This window comes from Oenanthe melanoleuca, chromosome 25 (genome assembly GCF_029582105.1).
Source record: "Oenanthe melanoleuca isolate GR-GAL-2019-014 chromosome 25, OMel1.0, whole genome shotgun sequence".
Taxonomy (NCBI): domain Eukaryota; kingdom Metazoa; phylum Chordata; class Aves; order Passeriformes; family Muscicapidae; genus Oenanthe; species Oenanthe melanoleuca.
The window spans coordinates 5,274,494-5,295,600 of NC_079358.1; the positions used below are offsets into that span (position 1 = coordinate 5,274,494).

A 21,107-nucleotide genomic window follows, 5' to 3' on the forward strand; every position below is an offset into this window, starting at 1 on the left:
GATCAAAAATTCCACCCCAAAATCTCCGTGACAGCCCCAAAATTAAATAAATAATCTGCCCGGAAATTAAAAAAAAATTCCAGCTCAAAATCCAGCCCAAAATCCCGGTGTCCAGAACCCCAAAATCGCCAAAATTTCAACCCAAAAATTCCACCCCAAAATCCCATTTACAGCCCCAAAATTTAGGAAATAATCCGCCCTGAAAATAAAAGAAATTCCACCCCAGAATCTCGGTGTCCAGCGCCTCAAAATCCCAAAATTTCCAGTCCAAAATCCCAAAAATCCACCCCAAAATTCCACCCCAAAAATCCCAAAATTACATCCCAAAATTTCAGTTGAAACCCCAAAATTCAAGAAAAAATCCGCCCTGAAACTCAAAAAAATCCTCCCCAAAAATCCCCAAAAAAATAAAAAAAAATATTCACCCCAAAAATCCCGGTGTCCAGAACCCCAGAATCCGCCAGATTTCACCCAAAATTCTCCAAAATCCAACCCAAAAATCCCAAAAATCCACTCCAAAAATAGTAATTTTAAAAATCCACAGAAAAATCCCAAAATTTCCACCTCAAAATCCCCAAAAATTCACCCAAAAATCCCAAGAAATCCACTCCAAAAATCCCAGTCACAGCCCCGAAATTTCCAAAAATTTGGGGTGAAAAATCCTAAAAATTCCACCCCAAAAATCCCCCGAAATCCTCTAAAAAAAAAAAAAAAAAAAAAATTAAAAAAAAAAAATCCATGGAAAAATTCTCCAAATTCCACCCCAAAATCCAAAAAATACCTCCCAAAAAAATCGAAGAATTTCAGCACAAAATCCCAAAATTTCCAGCCCAAAAATCTTACCCAAAATCTCGGTTACAGACCCAAAATTCAATAAATAATCTACCCCGAAAATAATAAAAAAAAATCCACTCCAAAAATCCCAAAAATTCCCAGCCCAAAATCCCAAAATCCCATCCCAAAAAATCCAAAAAATTCCCAAAAATTCCATCCCAAAATCCACCAAACTCCCGGTGTCCAGAACCCCAAAATCCCAAAATTTTAAAATCCCAAAAATCCCCCAGAAAAAAAAAAAAAAATCCAAAATTTCCACCTCAAAATCCCAAAAACTCGCCCCAAAAATGGCCAAACCACCCCCAGTGTCCCCAGTGTCCCCTAATGCCACCCCCAGTGTCACCTGTGCCACTCCCAGTGTCCCCTAATGCCACCCCCAATGTCCCCAGTGTCCCCTAATGCCACCCCCAGTGTCCCCAGTGCCACCCTTAATGTCACCTGTGCCACCCCCAGTGTCACATGTGCCACCCCCAGTGTCCCCAGTGTCCCCAGTGCCACCCTTAATGTCACCTGTGCCACCCTCCAGTGTCCCCAGAGCCACCCCCAGTGTCACCAGTGTCCCCCTAATGCCACCCCCAGTGTCACCTGAGCCACCCCCAGTGTCCCCTAATGCCACTCCCAATGTCACCAGAGCCACCTGGGTCACCAGTGCCACCCCCGATGTCACCTGTGCCACCCCCAGTGCCACCCCCCAGTGTCCCCAGCGCCACCTGGGTCACCTGTGCCACCCCTAATGTCACCAGTGCCACCCCAGTGTCCCCAGTGCCATCCCTACTGACATCCCCAGTGCCACCCCCTGTGTCCCCAGTGTCACCTGTGCCACCTGAGCCACCCCCAGTGCCACCCCTGCTGTCCCCAGTGCCACCCCCAGTGTCCCCAGCACCACCTGGGTCACCTGGGTCACCTGTACCACCCCCCAGTGTCCCCTAATGCCACCCTTAATGTCACCTGTGCCACCCCCAGTGTCCCCAGTGCCACCTGGGTCACCTGTGCCACCCCCAATGTCACCTGAGCCACCCCCAGTGCCACCCCCAGTGTCACCCCCAGTGTCCCCAGCGCCACCTGGGTCACCTGTGCCACCCTCAATGTCACCTGAGCCACCTGAGCCACCCCCAGTGTCCCCTAATGCCACCCCCAGTGCCACCCCCAATGTCACCCAGTGTCCCCAGCGCCGCCCCCGCTGTCGCCTGTGTCACCGCCGGTGTCACCTGCGGTGTCAGCGCGCGCCGGGGCGGGGGTGGCGCGTCCCCTCCCGGCCCCGGAGGTGACACCTGGTGACACCTGGTGACACCTGGTGACACCTGGTGGCACCGGCGGGACCGGTCCGGCCCCTCCCCCGCCCGGGGGGTGGCGCTGCCGCTGTCACCGGAACTGTCACCGGGGTCCCGTGTGGCACCTCAGGTGTCCCTTCAGGTGTCACCTGTGTCACTGTGTCACCTGTGTCCCCTCAGGTGTCCCTTCAGGTGTCACCTGTGTCCCCTCATTGTCCACTCAGCTGTCCCCGTGTCCCCTCAGGTGTCCCTTCAGGTGTCCCTGTGTCCCTTCGTGTCACCTGTGTCACCTGGGGGCTGCTCAGGTGTCCCCTGTGTCCCCTCCTGTCCCCCTCGTGTCCCCTCAGGTGTCCCCTGTGTCACTTTGTGTCCCCTCAGGTGTCACCTGGGGGTTCCTCAGGTGTCCCCGTGTCCCCTCGTGTCGCCTGTGTCGCCTCAAATGTCGCTTTGTGCCACCTCGTGTCCCCTCCCGTGTCCCCTCAGGTGTCCCTGTGTCCCCTCCCGTGTCCCCTCAGGTGTCCCTGTGTCCCCTCCTGTGTCCCCTCAGGTGTCCCCTCAGGTGTCCCTGTGTCCCCTCCCGTGTCCCCTCAGGTGTCACCTGTGTCCCCCTGTGTCCCCCCACGTGTCCCCTCAGGTGTCCCCTTCTGTCCCCTCGTGTCCCCCCGGGAATTTGGGGACACCTGGCCGGGCCGGTCACACCTGGCCGGGCTGGACACGCCCCGGGAAGGGCCGGGAGTGACCGGGACAGGTGAGGCCAGGTGACACCTGGGGGGGGAGGGGGGACACACCTGGGGGTCACCTGGGGGGGAGGGGGACACACCTGGGGGTCACCTTGGGATACACCTGGGGTCACCTGGGGGGGAGGGGGGACACACCTGGGGGTCACCTGGGGATACACCTGGGGTCACCTGGGGGTCACGTGGGGAGGGGAACACACCTGGGGACTCACCTGTCACACCTGGGACACACCTGGGTTGGGATGGATGGGATTGGGGATTGGGATCGGGATCGGGATCGGGATTAGGACCAGGACCGGAACCAGGACTAGGTCTAGGATCAGGATCAGGATCCAGATCAGAACCGGGATCGGGATCAGAACTGGATCAAAACCTGGACTGGGATCAGGACCAGGATCAGGATCAGAACCGGGATTGAGATCTGGATCAGGATCGGGATCGGGATCAGGATCGAGATTAGGACCAGGACCGGAACCAGGACTAGGTCTAGGATCAGGATCAGGATCCAGATCAGGATCAGCACCGGGATTGGGATCCAGATCAGGATCAGGATCAGATCCGGGATCAGGATCAGAACCGGGTTTGGGATCAGGATCGGGATCGGGATCGGGATTAGGACCAGGACCGGAACCAGGACTAGGTCTAGGACCAGGATCAGGATCCAGATCAGAACCGGGATCGGGATCAGAACTGGGATCCGGATCAGGATCAGAACCTGGACTGGGATCAGGATCAGGATCAGAACCGGGATTGAGATCTGGATCGGGATCGGGATCGGGATCAGGATCGAGATTAGGACCAGGACCGGAACCAGGACTAGGTCTAGGATCAGGATCAGGATCCAGATCAGGATCAGCACCGGGATTGGGATCCAGATCAGGATCAGGATCAGATCCGGGATCAGGATCAGAACCGGGTTTGGGATCAGGATGGGATCGGGATCGGGATTAGGACCAGGACCGGAACCAGGACTTGGTCTAGGACCAGGATCAGGATCCAGATCAGAACCGGGATCGGGATCAGAACTGGGATCCGGATCAGGATCAGAACCTGGACTGGGATCAGGACCAGGATCAGGATCAGAACCGGGATTGAGATCTGGATCGGGATCGGGATCGGGATCAGGATCGAGATTAGGACCAGGACCGGAACCAGGACTAGGTCTAGGACCAGGATCAGGATCCAGATCAGAACCGGGATCGGGATCAGGACCGGGACCAGGAACAGGATCAGGAGTAGGATTAGGATCAGGATCAGAAATGGAGCGGGATCAGGACCAGGACCAGGACTAAGATCAGGACCGGGACCAGGAACAGGAACAGGATTAGGATTGGGATTCAGATCAGGACTGGGATCAGAACGAGGACCGGGAACAGAACCTGGACCGGGATCAGGATCAGGAACAGAACCTGGACCGGGATCAGGATCATGATCAGAACTCGGATAGAGATCAGGATTTTGGACCGGGACCAGGATCAGGATCGGGATCCGTACCAGGACCAGGATCTGGATCGGGATTAGGATCAGAATCCGGATCAGGATCAAAACCGGAATCGGGACCAGGATTGGGATCGGGATCGGGACCGGGATAAGGATCAGGATCCGGATCAGGATCAGAATCAGAACCAGGATCAGAACTGGGGTTGAGATCGGGATCAAGATCAGAACCAGGGCCAGGATCAGGTCTGGGATCGGGATCAGGATCAGGTTCAGGATCAGGACCGGAATGAGGATCAGGCTCAGGACTGAGATCGGGATCAGGATCGGGACCAGGATCAGAACCTGGGCTGAGATCGGGATCGAGATCAGAACCAGGGCCAGGATCAGGATCCGGATCAGGACCAGGTTCAGGATCGGGATCAGAATCAAGATCAGGATCAGAACCGGGGTTGAGATTGGGACCAGGACCGGGATCAGGATCAATATCGGGATCAGAATCAGGATGAGGATCAGGAGTGGGATCAGAACCAGGATCAGGATTGGGACCGGGACCAGGATTAGGATCAATATCGGGATTGGAATCAGAACCAGGATCTGGATCAGGACTGGGATAAGTGCCAGGACCAGGACTGGGATTGGGATCAGGATCTGGATCAGGATTAAAACCGGGACTGAGATCGGGATCAAGATCAGAACCAGGACCGGGCTCAGAACCGGGCTCAGGACCAAGACCGGGCTCAGGCTCAGGACCAGAATCGGGCTCAGGCTCAGGACCGGGCTCAGAACCAGGACCGGGACCAGGACCGGGCTCAGAACCAGAACCGGGCTCAGGACCAGAACCGGGCTCAGGACCGGGCTCAGAACCAGGACCGGGCTCAGGACCAGAACCGGGCTCAGGACCGGGCTCAGAACCAGGACCGGGCTCAGGACCAGAACCGGGCTCAGGACCGGGCTCAGAACCAGGACCGGCTCAGGATCAGAACCGGGACCAGGACCGGGCTCAGGACCAGAACCGGGCTCAGGACCGGGCTCAGAACCAGGCTCAGGCTCAGGACCGGGCTCAGGCTCAGGACCGGGCTCAGGCTCAGGATCAGGACCAGGCTCAGGCTCAGGACCGGGCTCAGAACCAGGCTCAGGCTCAGGACCAGGCTCAGGCTCAGGCTCAGGACCGGGCTCAGGCTCAGGACCAGGATCAGGACCAGGCTCAGGCTCAGGACCGGGCTCAGAACCAGGACCGGCTCAGGCTCAGGACCGGGCTCAGGTTCAGAATCAGGTTCAGGACCAGGCTCAGGACCGGGCTCAGAACCAGGACCGGCTCAGGTTCAGAATCAGGTTCAGGGCCAGGACCAGGACCGGGCTCAGAACCAGGACCAGGTTTAGGATCAGGCTCAGGCTCAGCCCCAGGACCGGGCTCAGAACCAGGACCGGGCTCAGAACCAGGACCAGGTTTAGGATCAGGCTCAGGCTCAGCCCCAGGACCGGGCTCAGGGCTGGGGGAGGGGCGGCTCCTCGGTCGCTCCTTGGGGACATCAGGGCCGGGTGTCCCCCCCTCCCCCCCCCCCCGCCCCCCCCGCCCCCGCTCATCCCGTGGGATCCTCCCGGGGGATCCTCCCACGGCTCTGAGTCACCTCCCCTCCCCCACCCTCCCCCACCCCTCCCCCACCCCTCATCCCCATAAATATTCCCGGCCCGGCTCGTCCCGGATCCTGCCCGGCCCCGGCCCGCGCTCCAGGTGAGTCCCGCTCCAGGTGAGCCCCGGAAATTCGGGAATTCCCAAAATTCCAACCCCCCCTTTTTTTTTTTTTTAATTTTTTTTTTTTTTTTTAAAGGAAAGCCGCCAAATACCGCTTTTCCCGCGGAATTCCCGCTTTTCCCGCGGAATTCCCACTTTTCCCGCGGAATTCCCGCTTTTCCCGCGAAATTCCCGGGATTTGTTTGGGGGAGGTTTTTTTGGGCGGGGGGAAGAGGGGGGTGGGTCCTTCCCAAAATCCCGAACTGCCCAATCCCAAATCCTCTGAAAAATCCCACCTGGATTCCCCCAAAATCCCCCAAAATCCCACCTGGATTCCTCCAAAATCCCACCGGGATCCCACCCAAATCCCACCTGGATTTTCCCCAAAATCCTCCCAAATCCTCACCTGGATGCCTCCAAAATTCCCCCCTAAATTCCTCCTGGATCCCCCCCCAAAAATCCCACCTGGATTCTCCCAAAATCCTCTCAAAATTCCACATGGATCCCTCCAAATCTACCTGGACCCCCCCCCCCCCCCAAAATCTCCCCAAATTCACCTGGATCCCCAAAAATCCCCCCAAAATCCCACCTGGATTCTCCCAAAATCCCCCGAAAATCTCACTGGATCCCCCAAAATCCCCCCAAATTCACCTGGATCCCCCCAATCCCGCCCGGCTCCCTCGGGAATACCGAGGGGGGGAGGGGGTCGCACCCCTTTAACCCCTTCATTCCCGGCTGTTTCCCCCCAGGAATGGCTCCCCATGGACCCGGAGCCTTCGGCCCCATCCCCCTCCTCCTCCTCCTCCTCCTCCCGGACCCGGCGCGGGCTCAGGGACCCGGCACCGGCCAGGAGCGTGAGTCGGGATTTGGGGGAGGATTTGGGGAATTCCGGTCTGGGATTTGGGGAAACGGGAAATTTCGGGGGTGGGGATGAAGAAATCCCTCCTCCTCCTCCTCCTCCTCCTTCCCTGGAATCTCTGGGAGTTGGGTCCGTTTTTTTTTGGAAAGGAAAAAAAGCAGTTTTGGGGTTTTGGAGAATTCCCACTGGGAATTCCGGAGGAGCAGAATTCCCGGGATTTTCCAACCCGAAAAAAAAAAACTCCTCGTCCTACCCAATCCCAGAATTTCTGAACCCAAATTCCGAATTCAGGGGTGAATTCCCGAATTTCCCGGCGGGGCGGGAGAATTCCCAGGAGTGACCACAGCGGTGGCCGGAGGATCCCGCTGACCGCTGCCCATCCCAGCTGTGGTCAGCCCCAAAAACCTCCCCCCAAAAAAACCCCAAATCTGGTTTTTGTGCCCCCCGAATTCCGTGGGAGGCGGTTCCGGGACCGGATTCCAAGCCCGGGAGGCTCCTGGGATCGCCACCAGTCCAAACCAGTCCAAACCAGTCCCACCAGTCCATTCCGATGTCCCAATCGCTGCCCGGGGCGGCCGGCGGGGGGAGGGACACTGGGACAGGGGTGGTGGCCACCAGGACGGGGGTTGTGGCCACCAGGACAGGGGTCGTGACCTCGGGGTGGTCACAGGGTCAAGGCGGTCACAGGGACCAGGTGGTCACTCTCAAGGTGGCCACGGGGTTCAGGTGGTCACTTTCAAGGTGACCATGATGTCCAGGTAGTCACAGGGTCAAGGTGGCCCCAATGTCCAGGTGGTCACAGGGCTCAGGTGGTCACAATGTCCAGGTGGTCATGGGGACCAGGTGATCACAATGTCCAGGTGGTCACTCTCAAGGTGGTCACAGGGTCAAGGTGGCCCCAATGTCCAGGTGGTCATGGGGGCCATGTGGTCACTCTCAAGGTGGCCCCAATGTCCAGGTGGCCGTGGGGTCCAGGTGGTCACTCCCAACGTGATTGCAGGTCGAGTTGGTCACTGTCCAGGTGGTCCCAATGTCCAGGTGGTCACTCTCAAGGTGGTCACGGGGTTCAGGTGGTCACTCTCAAGGTGACCATGAAGTCCAGGTGGTCACAGGGTCAAGGGGTCACAGGATCAAGGTGGTCACAATGTCCAGGTGGTCACTCTCAGGGTGGTCACAGGGTTCAGGTGGCCCAAATGTCCAGGTGGTCACAGGGTTCAGGTGGTCACTCTCAGGGTGGTCCCAATGTCCAGGTGGTCACAATGTTCAGGTGGTCACTCTCAAGGTGGACACAGGGTTCAGGTGGCCCCAATGTCCAGGTGGTCACAGGGTTCAGGTGGTCACTCTCAGGGTGGTCCCAATGTCCAGGTGGTCACTCTCAGGGTGGCCCAGGTGGCCGCAGTTTCCAGGTGCTCAAGGTCCAGGTGGTCAAGGGTCCCCTTTCCCCAGGTGACCCCGGGTGACCCCAGGTGACCCCGGCCCCACCTGGGCCCCCCATTCCTCGTTCCTTGCCCACCTGGAATGTCCAGATTCCACCTGGAGCCGCCCTGGCGCCGCCGGCCCCTCAGGGGCTGCTCACCTGGGCAGGTGAGACCCTGGCCCCGCCCATCTCACCTGGGCAGGTGAGGGACTCTGACCCCACCCATCTCACCTGGGCAGGTGAGACCCTGGCCCCGCCCATCTCACCTGGGCAGGTGAGAGACCCTGACCCCACCCATCTCACCTGGGCAGGTGAGACCCTGGCCCCACCCATCTCACCTGGGCAGGTGAGGGACTCTGACCCCACCCAGCTCACCTGGGCAGGTGAGACCCTGGCCCCACCCATCTCACCTGGGCAGGTGAGACCCTGGCCCCACCCATCTCACCTGGGCAGGTGAGAGACCCTGACCCCACCCAGGTGAGACCCTGACCCCACCCAGCTCACCTGGGCAGGTGAGGGACTATGACCACACCCATCTCACCTGGGCAGGTGAGACCCTGGCCCCGCCCATCTCACCTGGGCAGGTGAGGGACTCTGACCCCACCCATCTCACCTGGGCAGGTGAGAGACCCTGACCCCACCCATCTCACCTGGGCAGGTGAGGGACTATGACCACACCCATCTCACCTGGGCAGGTGAGAGACCCTGACCCCACCCAGGTGAGGATAATGCCGATGACGTCACAGCTTCCGGCACACCTGATTGGCCGGTCCGGGCCGCCAGGTGAGGGGGTCACATGACCACACCTGGATCCACCCAAAATCCGCCTGTTTAGCCCCAAAAAACGCCCAAAAGATCCAAATTTGGCAGTTTTGGGGTGGTTCGTTTTTTCCCCATTTCTCACTCCCCGTTCCCGCTGTTCCCATTTCCCCATTTCCCCATTTTTCCCAGTTTTCCCGTTTTTCCCATTTTCTCCCCAATTCTCACCCTCTCCCGCCGTCCCACAGTTCCGTTTTTTCCCATTTTTCCCATTTTCCCCCGTTCTCTCCCCAATTCTCACCCCCTCTCGCTCCGTCCCGCAGTTCCCATTTCCCCATTTCCCCATTTTTCCCATTTCCCCATTTCCCCCCGTTTTTCCCCCATTTCTCACCCCCTGTACCCTCCGTCCCGCAGTTCCCATTTCCCCATTTTCCCCATTTCCCATTTTCCCATTTTTCCCGATTTTCCCCGTTTTTTCTGTTTTTCTCCCCAATTCTCAACCCCGTTCCCTCATCCCGCAGTTCCCGAGGAGGACGAGTCCCGCAGTTCCATTTTTCCCATTTTTCCCGTTTTTCCCCCATTTCTCGCCGCAGTTCCCGAGGAGGACGAGTCCTGCAGTTCCCATATTTCCCATTTCCTCATTTTTTCCCGTTTTTCCCGTTTTTTCCCTCAGTTCCCGAGGAGGACGAGTCCCGCAGTTCCATTTTTCCCATTTTTCCCATTTTTCCCATTTTTCCCGTTTTTTCCCCCCATTTCTCGCCGCAGTTCCCGAGGAGAACGAGTCCCGCAGTTCCATTTTTCCCATTTTTTCCCATTTTTCCCGTTTTTTCCCCCCATTTCTCGCCGCAGTTCCCGAGGAGGACGAGTCCCGCAGTTCCATTTTTCCCATTTTTCCCGTTTTTTCCCCCAGTTCCCGAGGAGGACGAGTCCCGCAGTTCCATTTTTCCCATTTTTCCCATTTTTCCCGTTTTTTCCCCCGTTCCCTCATCCCGCAGTTCCCGAGGAGGACGAGTCCCGCAGTTCCATTTTTCCCATTTTTCCCGTTTTTTCCCCCAGTTCCCGAGGAGGACGAGTCCCGCAGTTCCATTTTTCCCATTTTTCCCATTTTTCCCGTTTTTTCCCCCATTTCTCGCCGCAGTTCCCGAGGAGGACGAGTCCCGCAGTTCCCATATTTCCCATTTCCTCATTTTTTTCCCGTTTTTCCCGTTTTTTCCCCCAGTTCCCAAGGAGGACGAGTCCCGCAGTTCCATTTTTCCCATTTTTTCCCGTTTTTCCCGTTTTTCCCCCCAGTTCCCGAGGAGGACGAGTCCCGCAGTTCCCATATTTCCCATTTCCTCATTTTTTCCCGTTTTTCCCGTTTTCCCCCCAGTTCCCGAGGAGGACGAGTCCCGCAGTTCCATATTTCCCATTTTTTCCCATTTTTTCCCATTTTTCCCGTTTTTTCCCCCAGTTCCCGAGGAGGACGAGTCCCGCAGTTCCCATATTTCCCATTTCCTCATTTTTTCCCATTTTTCCCGTTTTTTTCCCCCAGTTCCCGAGGAGGACGAGTCCCGCAGTTCCATTTTTCCCATTTTTTCCCATTTTTCCCATTTTTCCCGTTTTTTCCCCCAGTTCCCGAGGAGGACGAGTCCCGCAGTTCCCATATTTCCCATTTCCTCATTTTTTCCCGTTTTTTCTGTTTTTTCCCCCAGTTCCCGAGGAGGACGAGTCCCGCAGTTCCATTTTTCCCATTTTTTCCCGTTTTTCCCGTTTTTTCCCCCAGTTCCCGAGGAGGACGAGTCCCGCAGTTCCCATATTTCCCATTTTTCCCATTTTTCCCGTTTTTTCCCCCAGTTCCCGAGGAGGACGAGTCCCGCATCATCGGGGGCCGGCCCTGCTCGGTGGCCCAGCGCCCGTTCCAGGTGGCCCTGACCAAGCGCGGCCAGATCCTGTGCGGGGGGAGCCTGGTGGGGGCGCGCTGGGTGCTGACGGCGGCGCACTGCAGGCAGCCGCTCAGGTGAGACACACCTGGGCACACCTGGGGACACCTGAGCACACCTGGGATACACCTGGGGCACCTGGGATACACCTGGATACACTTGGGGTATCTACAGACACACCTGGATACACCTGGGATACACCTGGGATACACCTGGGGGCACCTGCGGTATCTATAGACACACCTGGTGGCGCGCTGGGTGCTGACGGCGGCGCACTGCAGGCAGCCGCTCAGGTGAGACACCTGGGACACACCTGGGCACACCTGGGCACACCTGGGCACACCTGGAGCACACCTGGGGGCACCTTGGGGATACACCTGGGCACACCTGGGGGCACCTGGGGTATCTATAGACACACCTGGTCGGGGAGCGCTGGGTGCTGACGGCGGCGCACTGCAGGCAGCCGCTCAGGTGAGACACCTGGGATACACCTGGGCACACCTGGGATACACCTGGATACACCTGGGACATGTACAGACACACCTGGTGGGGGCGCGCTGGGTGCTGACGGCGGCGCACTGCAGGCAGCCGCTCAGGTGAGACACCTGGGGACACCTGGGAACACCTGGGGGCACCTGGGATACACCTGGGCACACCTGGGCACACCTGGGAGCACCTGGGATACACCTGGGGCACCTGGGATACACCTGGGGCACCTGGGATACACCTGTATACACCTGGGGGCACCTGGGGTATCTACAGACACACCTGGGGGCACCTGGGGTATCTATAGACACACCTGGTCAGGGAGCGCTGGGTGCTGACGGTGGCGCACTGCAGGCAGCCGCTCAGGTGAGACACCTGGGGGCACCTGGGGGCACCTGGGGACACCTGGGGGCACCTGGGGTATCTATAGACACACCTGGTCGGGGAGCGCTGGGTGCTGACAGCGGCGCACTGCAGGCAGCCGCTCAGGTGAGACACACCTGGATACACCTGGGGGCACCTGGGGGCACCTGGGATACACCTGGTACACCTGGGGGCACCTGGGATACACCTGGATACACCTGGGATACACCTGGGGACACCTGGGGGCACCTGCGCACACCTGGGGGCACCTGGGAGCACCTGGGGTATCTATAGACACACCTGGTCGGGGAGCGCTGGGTGCTGACGGCGGCGCACTGCAGGCAGCCGCTCAGGTGAGACACCTGGGGACACCTGGAGGCACCTGGGTACAGCTGGGTACACCTGGGGCACCTGGGATACACCTGGGCACACCTGGGGGACACCTGGGACACACCTGGGGGCACCTGGGATACACCTGGGATACACCTGGGCACACCTGGATGGATGGTGACACATGTCCCAGCTCACCTGTGCTGCAGCCATCTCACCTGTCCCATGATTCCCACCTCACCAGCTCACCTCACCTGTCCCCTCTCACCTGTCCCATAGAGATCCATCTCACCTGTCCCCTCTCACCTGTCCTGTTATTTCCATCACACTCATCCCCTCTCACCTGTCCCATCTCACCTGTCCCCTTATCACCTGTCCCCTCTCACCTGTCCCCTCTCACCTGTCCCATCTCACCTGTCCCCTCTCACCTGTCCCATAGAGATCCATCTCACCTGTCCCCTCTCACCTGTCCCCTCTCACCTGTGTCACAGGGACCTGCAGGTGCTGATCGGGACCAACACCCTGCGCGCAGGTACGGGCCAGGTGTGCTCACCTGTCCTGTCTCACCTGTCCCATCTCACCTGTCCCATAGAGATCCATCTCACCTGTCCCCTCTCACCTGTCCCATAGAGATCCTTATCACCTGTCCCCTCTCACCTGTCCCATCTCACCTGTCCCATCTCACCTGTCCCCTCTCACCTGTCCCCTCTCACCTGTCCCATCTCACCTGTCCCATCTCACCTGTCCCATAGAGATCCATCTCACCTGTCCCCTCTCACCTATCCCCTCTCACCTGTGTCACAGGGACCTGCAGGTGCTGATCGGGACCAACACCCTGCGCGCAGGTACGGGCCAGGTGTGCTCACCTGTCCTGTCTCACCTGTCCTATCTCACCTGTCCCATAGAGATCCATCTCACCTGTCCCCTCTCACCTGTCCCATAGAGATCCTTATCACCTGTCCCCTCTCACCTGTCCCATCTCACCTGTCCCCTCTCACCTGTCCCCTCTCACCTGGATCCTTATCACCTGTCCCCTCTCACCTGTCCCATCTCACCTGTCCCCTCTCACCTGTCCCATAGAGATCCTTATCACCTGTCCCCTCTCACCTGTCCCATCTCACCTGTCCCATCTCACCTGTCCCATAGAGATCCATCTTACCTGTCCCCTCTCACCTGTCTCCTCTCCCCTGTCCCATCTCACCTGTCCCCTCTCACCTGCCCCACAGGGACCTGCAGGTGCTGATCGGGACCAACACCCTGCGCGCAGGTACGGGCCAGGTGCGCCGCGTCTCGCGCCTGCAGGTGCACCCGGCCTACGACCCGCGGCGCAACGACAACGACTTCATGCTGCTGCACCTGGACGCACCTGTGCGCTTCGGGCCGCGCGTCAAGAAGATCCGCGTGGCCACCAGGTGTCCCCGGCCCGGCCAGAACTGCAGCGTGTCCGGCTGGGGCACCACCAAGTCACCTGGAGGTACCTGGGCGCAGGTGGGGGGTGGGGAGGGGCAGGTGAGGGCTCAGGTGTGTCCCAGGTGTGTCCCCAGGTGTGTCCCAGGTGAGCTCAGGTGTGTCCCAGGTGAGGTTTCTGGAGCTCCTCGTGGAGCCCAGGTGAGTCCTTGGCTGGGATCTGTGTCCCAGGTGGGGTCTCAGGTGTGTCCCAGGTGTGTCCCAGGTGAGCTTAGGTGTATCCCAGGTGAGCTCAGGTGTGTCCCAGGTGTGTCCCAGGTGAGCTCCAAGTGTGTCCCAGGTGAGGTCTCAGGTGTGTACCAGGTGAGGTTTCTGGAGTTCCTCATGGAGCCCAGGTGTGTCCTCCCAGCTGGGATCTCAGGTGTGCTCCAGGTGTGTCCCAGGTGGGGTCTCAGGTGTGTCCCAGGTGAGCTCAGGTGTGTCCCAGGTGGGTCTCAGGTGTGTCCAGGTGAGCTCAGGTGTGTCCCAGGTGAGCTCAGGTGTGTCCCAGGTGAGGTCTCAGGTGTGTCCCAGGTGTGTCCCCAGGTGAGCTCAGGTGAGCTCCAGGTGTGTCCCAGGTGAGGTCTCAGGTGTGTCCCAGGTGTGTCCCCAGGTGAGCTCAGGTGTGCCCCAGGTGTCCCCGGGCCGGCCAGAACTTCAGCGTGTCCGGCTGGGGCACCACCAAGTCACCTGGAGGTACCTGGGCGCAGGTGGGGGGTGGGGAGGGGCAGGTGAGGGCTCAGGTGTATCCCAGGTGAGCTCCAGGTGTGTCCCAGGTGGGGTCTCAGGTGTGTCCCGGGTGAGCTCAGGTGTGTCCCAAGTGTGTCCCAGGTGAGCTCAGGTGTGTCCCCAGGTGAGCTCAGGTGTGTCCCAGGTGTGTCCCAGGTGAGCTCAGGTGTGTCCCAGGTGTCCCCGGCCCGGCCAGAACTGCAGCGTGTCCGGCTGGGGCACCACCAAGTCACCTGGAGGTACCTGGGCGCAGGTGGGGGGTGGGGAGGGGCAGGTGAGGGCTCAGGTGTGTCCCAGGTGTGTCCCCAGGTGTGTCCCCAGGTGTGTCCCAGGTGTGTCCCAGGTGTGTCCCCAGGTGTGTCCCAGGTGAGGTTTCTGGAGCTCCTCGTGGAGCCCAGGTGAGTCCTTGGCTGGGATCTGTGTCCCAGGTGAGGTCTCAGGTGTGTCCCAGGTGTGTCCCAGGTGAGCTTAGGTGTATCCCAGGTGAGGTCTCAGGTGTGTCCCAGGTGTGTCCCAGGTGAGCTCTCAGGTGTGTCCCAGGTGAGGTCTCAGGTGTGTCCCAGGTGAGGTTTCTGGAGTTCCTCATGGAGCCCAGGTGTGTCCTCCCAGCTGGGATCTCAGGTGTGCTCCAGGTGTGTCCCAGGTGGGGTCTCAGGTGTGTCCCAGGTGAGCTCAGGTGTGTCCCAGGTGTGTCCCCAGGTGAGCTCAGGTGTGTCCCAGGTGTCCCCGGGCCGGCCAGAACTGCAGCGTGTCTGGCTGGGGCACCACCAAGTCACCTGGAGGTACCTGGGCGCAGGTGGGGGGTGGGGAGGGGCAGGTGAGGGCTCAGGTGTGTCCCAGGTGTGTCCCCAGGTGTGTCCCAGGTGAGCTCAGGTGTGTCCCAAGTGTGTCCCAGGTGAGGTCTCAGGTGTGTCCCAGGTGTGTCCCAGGTGAGCTCAGGTGTGTCCCAAGTGAGGTTTCTGGAGCTCCTCGTGGAGCCCAGGTGAGTCCTTGGCTGGGATCTGTGTCCCAGGTGGGGTCTCAGGTGTGTCCCAGGTGTGTCCCAGGTGAGCTCAGGTGTGTCCCAGGTGTGTCCCAGGTGAGCTTAGGTGTATCCCAGGTGAGCTCAGGTGTGTCCCAGGTGTGTCCCAGGTGAGCTCCAGGTGTGTCCCAGGTGAGGTTTCTGGAGTTCCTCATGGAGCCCAGGTGTGTCCTCCCAGCTGGGATCTCAGGTGTGCTCCAGGTGTGTCCCAGGTGGGGTCTCAGGTGTGTCCCAGGTGAGCTCAGGTGTGTCCCAGATGAGGTCTCAGGTGTGTCCCAGGTGAGGTTTCTGGAGCTCCTCGTGGAGCCCAGGTGAGTCCTTACCTGGGATCTCAGGTGTGCTCCAGGTGTGTCCCAGGTGGGGTCTCAGGTGTGTCCCAGGTGTGTCCCAGGTGAGCTCAGGTGAGCTCCAGGTGTGTCCCAGGTGAGGTCTCAGGTGTGTCCCAGGTGGGGTCTCAGGTGAGCTCAGGTGTGTCCCAGGTGTGTCCCAGGTGAGCTCCAGGTGTGTCCCAGGTGTGTCCCAGGTGAGGTCTCAGGTGTGCCCCAGGTGTGTCCCAGGTGAGCTCAGGTGTGTCCCAGGTGTCCCCGGGCCGGCCAGAACTGCAGCGTGTCCAGCTGGGGCACCACCAAGTCACCTGGAGGTACCTGGGCGCAGGTGGGGGGGCTGGGAGGAGCAGGTGAGGGGTCAGGTGAGCTCAGGTGAGGGCTCAGGTGAGGTTTCTGGGGCTCTTTATGAAGCCCAGGTGAGTCCTTACCTGGGATCTCAGGTGTGCTCCAGGTGTGTCCCAGGTGTGTCCCAGGTGGGGTCACAGGCATGTCCCAGGTGTGTCCCAGGTGTGAAAGGAGCTGAGCGCCCTCACCTGGCCAGGTGAGGCCCGAGCAGCTCCCAGAGCGGGGCTGGAATGGGGAAACCCCGGGAATTTTGGGGCCCCAGCTCACCTGTGCTCACCTGTGCTCACCTTTCTCACCTGTCTCACCTGTGCTCACCTGTGCAGGTGTTTTGGGCTCATCACCTCTGAGTCAGGGAACGATCCCAAAATGGGGGAAATGTTGGGAATTTTGGGTTCTATTGCCCCAAAAATCGGGATTTTTTTTTTTTTTTTTTTTTTTTCCCTCTCACCTGTCCCACCTGTCTCACCTGTCCCACCTGTCTCACCTGGGCAGCCAAGCTCCCGCGGGACCTGCAGTGCGCGCAGGTGCAGACCATCGGCCCCGAGCAGTGCGCCCGCGCCTACGGCAGCGCCGTCACCCGCAACATGTTCTGCGCAGGTGTGCCGCAGGGCGGCGTCGACTCCTGCCAGGTGAGAGCCCAGGTGTGCCCCAGGTGTGACAGGTGTGTCCCTAGATACCCCCAGGTGTGCCCCAGGTGTGCCAGGTGTGCCCCAGGTGTGCCGCAGGGCGGCGTCGACTCCTGCCAGGTGAGAGCCCAGGTGTGCCCCAGGTGTGACAGGTGTGTCCCTAGATACCCCCAGGTGTGCCCCAGGTGTGCCCCAGGTGTGCCCCAGGTGTCCCCAGGTGTGCCCCAGGTGTGCCGCAGGGCGGCGTCGACTCCTGCCAGGTGAGAGCCCAGGTGTGCCCCAGGTGTGACAGGTGTGTCCCTAGATACCCCCAGATGTGCCCCAGGTGTGCCCCAGGTGTGCCCAGGTGTGCCCCAGGTGTGACAGATGTCCCCAGGTGTGTCCCCAGGTGTGCCCCAGGTGTGCCCCAGGTGTGCCCCAGGTGCCCCAGGTGACCCCAGGTGTGCCCCAGGTGTGCCCCAGGTGCCCCAGGTGACCCCAGGTGTGCCCCAGGTGTCCCCAGGTGTGCCGCAGGGCGGCGTCGACTCCTGCCAGGTGAGAGCCAGGTGTGACAGGTGTGTCCCTAGATATCCCCAGGTGTGCCCCAGGTGTGCCCCAGGTGTGACAGGTGTATCCCTAGATATCCCCAGGTGTGTCCCAGGTATGACAGGTGTGCCCCAGGTGTGCCGCAGGGCGGCGTCGACTCCTGCCAAGTGAGAGCCCAGGTGTGCCCCAGGTGTGACAGGTGTGTCCCAGGATACCCCCAGGTGTGCCCCAGGTGTGTCCCAGGTGTGACAGGTGTGTCCCTAGATACCCCCAGGTGTGCCCCAGGTGTCCCAGGTGTGCCCCAGGTGTGCCGCAGGGCGGTGTCGACTCCTGCCAGGTGAGACTCACAGGTGGGCACAGGTGTGTCCCTAGATACCCCCAGGTGTCCCCAGGTGTGCCCCAGGTGTGACAGGTGTATCCCTAGATATCCCCAGGTGTGTCCCAGGTATGACAGGTGTGCCCCAGGTGTGCCGCAGGGCGGCGTCGACTCCTGCCAAGTGAGAGCCCAGGTGTGCCCCAGGTGTGACAGGTGTGTCCCTAGATATCCCCAGGTGTGTTCCAAGTGTGCCCCAGGTGCCCCAGGTGACCCCAGGTGTGCCCCAGGTGTGTCCCCAGGTGTGTCCCCAGGTGTGCCCCAGGTGTCCCCAGGTGTGCCACAGGGCGGCGTCGACTCCTGCCAGGTGAGACTCACAGGTGGGCACAGGTGTGTCCCTAGATATCCCCAGGTGTGTCCCAGGTATGACAGGTGTGCCCCAGGTGTGACAGGTGTGTCCCCAGATGCATGCCTAGATATCCCCTAGGTATCTCACCTGTCTCTCACCTGTCTCTCACCTGTATCTCACCTATCCCAGTCTCACCTGTCTCACCTGTATCTCACCTGTCCATCTCTCACCTGTCTCACCTGTCTCACCTGTATCTCTGTCTGTATCTCACCTGTCTCTCACCTGTCTCACCTGTGTCTCACCTGTCTCACCTGTATCTCACCTGTATCTCACCTGTCCATCTCTAACCTGTCTCACCTGTCTCTCTCACCTGTGTCTCACCTGTCTCTCACCTATCTCACCTGTCCCAGTCTCACCTGTCCTTCTCACCAGTCTCACCTGTCTCACCTGTCTCACCTCTCTCACCTGTGTATCACCTGTCTCTCACCTGTCCAGTCTCACCTGTCCTTCTCACCTGTCCCACCTGTGTCTCACCTGTGTCTCACCTGTCCCACCTGCAGGGTGACTCCGGGGGCCCGCTGGTGTGCGGGGGTTTCCTGCAGGGCGTGGTGTCCTGGGGAATGGCCGTGTGCGGCCAGCGCGGCCACCCGGGCGTGTACAGCAACGTGTGCCGGGCCAGCGCCTGGATCCGCCGGGTGACCCGAGAGTGACCACTGACCAACTGACCAGTGACCACTGACCACTGACCAACAACAACCACAGTGACCAACAGTGACCAGCAACAACCCACACTGCCCACCCGGGCGTGTACAGCAACGTGTGCCGGGCCAGCGCCTGGATCCGCCGGGTGACCCGAGAGTGACCACTGACCAACTGACCAACTGACCACTGACCACCAACAACAACCCACAGTGACCCACAGTGACCAGCACTGCCCACCCGGGCGTGTACAGCAACGTGTGCCGGGCCAGCGCCTGGATCCGCCGGGTGACCCGAGAGTGACCACTGACCAACTGACCAACTGACCACTGACCAGTGACCACTGACCAACTGACCACCAACAACAACCCACAGTGACCCACAGTGACCAACAGTGACCAACAGTGACCCACAGTGACCAGAGTGACCAGCACTGCCCACCCGGGCGTGTACAGCAACGTGTGCCGGGCCAGCGCCTGGATCCGCCGGGTGACCAGAGAGTGACCACTGACCAACTGACCACTGACCAACTGACCAACTGACCACCAACAACAACCCACAGTGACCCACAGTGACCAACAGTGACCCACAGTGACCAGCACTGCCCACCCGGGCGTGTACAGCAACGTGTGCCGGGCAAGCGCCTGGATCCGCCGGGTGACCCGAGAGTGACCACTGACCAACTGACCAACTGACCACCAACAACAACCCACAGTGACCCACAGTGACCAACAGTGACCAACAGTGACCACAGTGACCCACAGTGACCAGCAGTGACCAGCACTGCCCACCCGGGCGTGTACAGCAACGTGTGCCGGGCCAGCGCCTGGATCCGCCGGGTGACCCGAGAGTGACCACTGACCACTGACCAACTGACCAACTGACCAACAACAACAACCCACAGTGACCCACAGTGACCAACAGTGACCAGCACTGCCCACCCGGGCGTGTACAGCAACGTGTGCCGGGCCAGCGCCTGGATCCGCCGGGTGACCCGAGAGTGACCACTGACCAGTGACTGACCAACAACAACCCACAGTGACCAACAGTGACCCACAGTGACCAACTGACCAGTGACCAATAACCCACAGTGACCAGCACTGCCCACCCGGGCGTGTACAGCAACGTGTGCCGGGCCAGCGCCTGGATCCGCCGGGTGACCAGAGAGTGACCACTGACCAACTGACCAGTGACCACTGACCACTGACCAACAACAACCACAGTGACCAACAGCGACCCACAGTGACCAACTGACCAGTGACCAATAACCCACAGTGACCAGCACTGCCCACCCGGGCGTGTACAGCAACGTGTGCCGGGCCAGCGCCTGGATCCGCCGGGTGACCAGAGAGTGACCACTGACCAACTGACCAACTGACCAACTGACCACCAACAACAACCCACAGTGACCAACAGTGACCAGCAGTGACCAGCACTGCCCACCCGGGCGTGTACAGCAACGTGTGCCGGGCCAGCGCCTGGATCCGCCGGGTGACCAGAGAGTGACCACTGACCAGTGACCAACTGACCAACTGACCAACTGACCACCAACAACAACCCACAGTGACCAACAACAACCCACAGTGACCCACAGTGACCAACAGTGACCAGCAGTGACCAGCACTGCCCACCCGGGCGTGTACAGCAACGTGTGCCGGGCGAGCGCCTGGATCCGCCGGGTGACCAGAGAGTGACCACTGACCAGTGACCAGTGACCACTGACCACTGACCAACAACAACCCACAGTGACCAACAACAACCCACAGTGACCAACAGTGACCAACAGTGACCCACAGTGACCAGCAGTGACCAGCACTGCCCACCCAGGCGTGTACAGCAACGTGTGCCGGGCCAGCGCCTGGATCCGCCGGGTAACCCGAGAGTGACCACTGACCAACTGACCAACTGACCAACTGACCACCAACAACAACCCACAGTGACCAACAACAACCCACAGTGACCCACAGTGACCAACAGTGACCAGCACTGCCCACCCGGGCGTGTACAGCAACGTGTGCCGGGCCAGCGCCTGGATCCGCCGGGTGACCCGAGAGTGACCACTGACCAGTGACCAACTGACCAACTGACCACCAACAACAACCCACAGTGACCCACAGTGACCAACAGTGACCAGCACTGCCCACCCGGGCGTGTACAGCAACGTGTGCCGGGCCAGCGCCTGGATCCGCCGGGTGACCCGAGAGTGACCACTGACCAACTGACCAGTGACCACTGACCGACTGACCACTGACAGACTGACCGACTGACCACTGACAGACTGACCAGTGACCACTGACCACTGACAGACTGACCAACAACAACCCACAGTGACCCACAGTGACCACTGACCAGTGACCACCAGTGACCACCAGTGACCACCAGTGACCACCAGTGACCAATGACCACTGACCAGTGACCACCAGTGACCACCAGTGACCACTGACCAGTGACCGCCAGTGACCACCAGTGACCACCAGTGGGACCAGTGACCCCCAACTGACCAGTGACCACCAGTGACCACTAGTGACCAATGACCACTGACCAGTGACCACCAGTGACCAGTGACCACCAGTGACCACCA

The 21,107-nt window shown here is 59.9% G+C and overlaps 1 protein-coding gene across 1 annotated transcript; it reads left to right on the top strand.

Annotated features, from left to right (window-relative positions):
* Positions 1-1,983: 1,983 nt before the first annotated feature.
* On the top strand, positions 1,984-18,618 carry LOC130263327 (kallikrein-14-like). Its single transcript, XM_056510833.1, has 8 exons — positions 1,984-2,098; positions 2,740-2,853; positions 6,764-6,868; positions 10,883-11,045; positions 13,374-13,621; positions 16,507-16,643; positions 18,388-18,555; positions 18,607-18,618. Exons 1-7 carry the CDS (start codon positions 1,984-1,986, stop codon positions 18,535-18,537), a joined length of 1,032 nt encoding a protein of 343 aa, XP_056366808.1. The 3' UTR covers positions 18,538-18,555; positions 18,607-18,618.
* Positions 18,619-21,107: the final 2,489 nt, after the last annotated feature.